Raw genomic sequence first — 3,881 nt, forward strand, 5'->3', positions numbered from 1 at the left:
TTATTATTATTATTATTATTGTTATTATTATTATTATTATGAGAAGAAGACACTGGACTATTCATCACTGGTGTTCTTGAAAGATCCAAGTTCATATCTGAGCTATTATCACTTCCATTGTTGCTCCAAGAACCCTCATTTTCTTTCTTTAGGGTAATCATTGTTCCATTTTCACACCATTCCCTACTACCCTTTAGAGCTTCTAGCTGCAAATTCATAAACACCATTACAAATAAAGTAAACATAAAAAATACTATATACACGTCAAAAATAATTATTAAAACAAGTAATGTGTATTTATGTATAAATATAGTTATTTATATTTTTAATTTATTTTTATATTAACAATTAATTTAATAATTTTTTATATGTACANNATTATATTTTAGTTCTATTTCCCATGTGGAGAGCTCCAGCCCAACGACTTTTATTTTTATTTTTATTTTTTTTATTATTACTAATGAATATATAGCATAGTTGGAATCTAACTATGGCAGAGACTCAGAGGATTCAATAGAAAAAGAGAAACAAAGATTACTATTAAAATGTAGTTCTGATTTCTGGGTTCTGACACTGCCACACACATACACTGTGTATAAATTGTACTCTTCATAAGAATGATCAACTAACAATCAAGCACACACTTGATGATGGAATCAGTTACTTTATAAATCAACTATGTGTATGATGTGAACATATATAATTCAATCAATAAAATCAAGTTCATCAAGTTATATATATAAAGAAATTTTTTTTTTCTAAACGGGAAAAAAAGAGTATTAATAGCTTACTTTTCTTCAAACATAAAATCATCCATCTACATATATTATAAAATCCTTAGTTTTTCTGAAATAACAAATATAATATAGCAATTAGAAATGAAAAAGAGAAGTCTGATTATTATTATTGTTATTGAAATAATAAAAAGAAACACATAGAATAAAAAAACATTTTGATTGAAGCCTCAGAACTCAATGATTGAGTAATTGAATCAAAGATCAAAGACACAAACCAATTATTCAAAATGGTACGAACTCATTCCAAACCAAGATCCGAAGAGGTTTTCAAGTACCTCTGGCCTTTTCCGAAACCAATTTAATGCATTAAAAGAAATATCTATCTACTATTGAAAATCATAACAGTAATAATGCTACTTCACCAGAATAAAAAATAAAAATAATACTATTCCACCAAAAAAATGAAATCCAATACATCATGGTAATAATAAATTCTAGATTTAAATTAAACAAGAATATTGTCAGTAAAAACTAAAAAGATCGATGAAATTTCTCAAAATACAAGAATTTTTAGCAAAAAATTATCAAAATTTACTGAAAATTAAAAAATATTTTATAAACAAACTCTACATGTATCATGATTCAAAATTGTTAAGACATATGAATGATTTTATCTATAACATTTATATTATTACCTCAGCGTGGAGCTTCTGATTCTGCGTTTTGAGGGAGTCGTTATCGGCCTTAACGGCATCAAACTGCTTCTTGAGGACCTCATACTCCTTCTCGAGCTGCTTGGTCTTCCACCTTGCACGGCGGTTCTGGAACCAAATGGCGATCTGGCGCGGCTGAAGCCCAAGGGCTTTGGCCAGCTGCATTTTGCGCTCGGGGTCGAGCTTGTTGCCGGCCTCGAAGCTCTTCTCCAGAGCCTTCACCTGCTCCATGCCGAGCCTCTTCTTCTTCTCCCCGATTTGGGATCCGTCGTCGGAGAGCTCATCGTCTCCGTGCAGTAGCGCTAACTCGTCAGCGCCGGCGCCGCCGCCACAGTTCTTGGTGGTGTCTATGCCTGAAAACGACATGGATCGCTTCATCCAAGAGCCTCCACCGCTACCACCACCTCCTCCTGCTGGAATTACAACAACATAAAAACATGTAACCGAAAAACGCGGGAAATTGAAATTAAAGAAGTTAGTTAGAGAAGTTGGTTAGAAATTACCTGGAAAGTGGTGGTGGTGAGGCGGGAAAGAGGGGAAGGCGGGGGCTGAAGGAGGAGTTGTACGGAGAGGGTGATGTTGTGGTTGTTGATGATCATGATGGAAGATGAAAGAGTGAGAAGGAGGGAACGCCATGTATGATTGTTATTGATTCATGCAATTTGTGGCGGTGATGAGATGGATTTGAAGGGATGGGACTTTGGTTTGGCTCTCACTCTCATGCTTCACAGAGGTTTCAGAAAGAGAAAGAGAGAGAGAGAGAGAGAAGAATAAGTCTATTGCATCCCAAATATTGGACCCCTTTTCACTGCCCATCCTGCCACCCCTCTATGCTACTCATACATATCCCAATTTCTCTCACTTTCTTTCTTTCTTTTTAAAAAAAATATATGCACATAATAAATTAAAATTAAGAGAAAGTCTAGGAGTCAGCAATTTTATTAAAATTTGGCTAATACTTAACTATCAAAAATAAAACGAATAATCATACACTGTTGAATATAATTTTTTACCATTAAATACACTTATAATAACTAATTGATAGCTATATATCATTATTTCTATTGCCCCTAACACTCCTCATAAATTAAATTGAAATTAATGTCAAATTTGTTAGAGTCCTCGTCAAGTCATTTTTTCTAGATTTTTTTCAATCACCTTGGATAGTAAGAGACTTAAGTGTGCAATATTCTAAAATCATTTAATTAGATTAATTTAGTTAATTTTTTCATAATTCTCTGGCATTATATTCTTTTAAAATTGGAGGATAATAAATTGTTGTTTTTTGTATTATTATATTACTATAAAATCACTTAGCTTCTTCTAAAAATTTAAATTCATAAAAAAAATAACATGAATAATTATATCTCTGACACTTTCTTTTAAATAAAAGTCTCTTTTAAATTTGTATGAATTTTTTGCATAGCATTTTTTTCTTTAATTTGTCTCTATTTTTTTTTCTTTTAGATTCGCTAAAGATCAAACTCTAAATTTTTCAGACGTAGAGCTTTAATATTATGAAATCACTCCTTCTAAAAGTTTAAATTAATAAAAAAAATAAAATAAATAATTATATTTTTAACATATATATAATAATTTTATTTTGTATATTTTTAAACATAACTTAGTGACAACTTAAAGACTTTAACCAATACAATCAATAGTTAAAATTCGTACAAAATTTATTTTTTACAACACTATTAAATGTATTTAAAAATTATGCAATATTTCTTAAGCTTTATATTGTTATGAGAATAAGAATAATGTAATAAATTAACTATTTTCATTTTAATTAAGATAAGATACTCTAAATTCAAATAAAATTAAATAACAATTGCTTAAGAATTTTATAATAGAATCTGATGATCCATAAGATTAAAAAAAATGTAAATCAAAGGAGGAATTTACTTACACAATAAGAGGAGCTAGGAATATAATATATTCTTTATGTATGAAATAATAATCAATGTAATGCGAGATTAATTAAGATGCATGACAGGTTTATAATCTCATATTCGATGGTTTTAGATTCAATCTTTTTTTCGTTAAAAAATATATCTCAAATAAAACATGAAAAAGATCCAAATATATAAGTGAAAAACCAAAAGAAGAATATTAGGAGATCAACATTTTTAGTAGTAAAAAAATATTTAATATTAATTCAAATGCAAAATAGATAAAAAAAAAAATGACATCTGACATTTCTCAAACCAAAAAGACTTGTCCAAATCATCTTTATATACAAGTATACAAGATTTATATTTTATGTATGCTTGGGATGAAAAGTTTTAGAGAAAAAGATAAGGAGGGCACAATTTTAATTTTTTATCTAAGCTAATTAATATTCTCTACTTAAAAAAATAAAAATGAAAGGAATATTACATTAAGAACTTTCTGCATAATATTTTGTTTTTCAAAATTTTAATTTACT

At 29.0% G+C, this 3,881-nt stretch overlaps 1 protein-coding gene across 1 annotated transcript in view; it reads right to left on the minus strand.

Moving 5' to 3' along the window:
- Positions 1 to 2,277, minus strand: part of LOC107624337 (homeobox-leucine zipper protein HOX21-like) — a 3,317-nt gene extending 1,040 nt beyond the window's left edge. The window contains exons 1-3 of the mRNA XM_021113383.1: positions 1,954 to 2,277; positions 1,433 to 1,860; positions 1 to 206 (exon numbers count right to left, since the gene is read on the minus strand). Coding sequence (XP_020969042.1) covers positions 1 to 206; positions 1,433 to 1,860; positions 1,954 to 2,086 — 767 coding nt within the window. The 5' untranslated portion in view covers positions 2,087 to 2,277. The remainder of the gene's footprint in view (positions 207 to 1,432; positions 1,861 to 1,953) is intronic.

Source organism: Arachis ipaensis, chromosome B10 (genome assembly GCF_000816755.2).
Source record: "Arachis ipaensis cultivar K30076 chromosome B10, Araip1.1, whole genome shotgun sequence".
Lineage (NCBI taxonomy): Eukaryota > Viridiplantae > Streptophyta > Magnoliopsida > Fabales > Fabaceae > Arachis > Arachis ipaensis.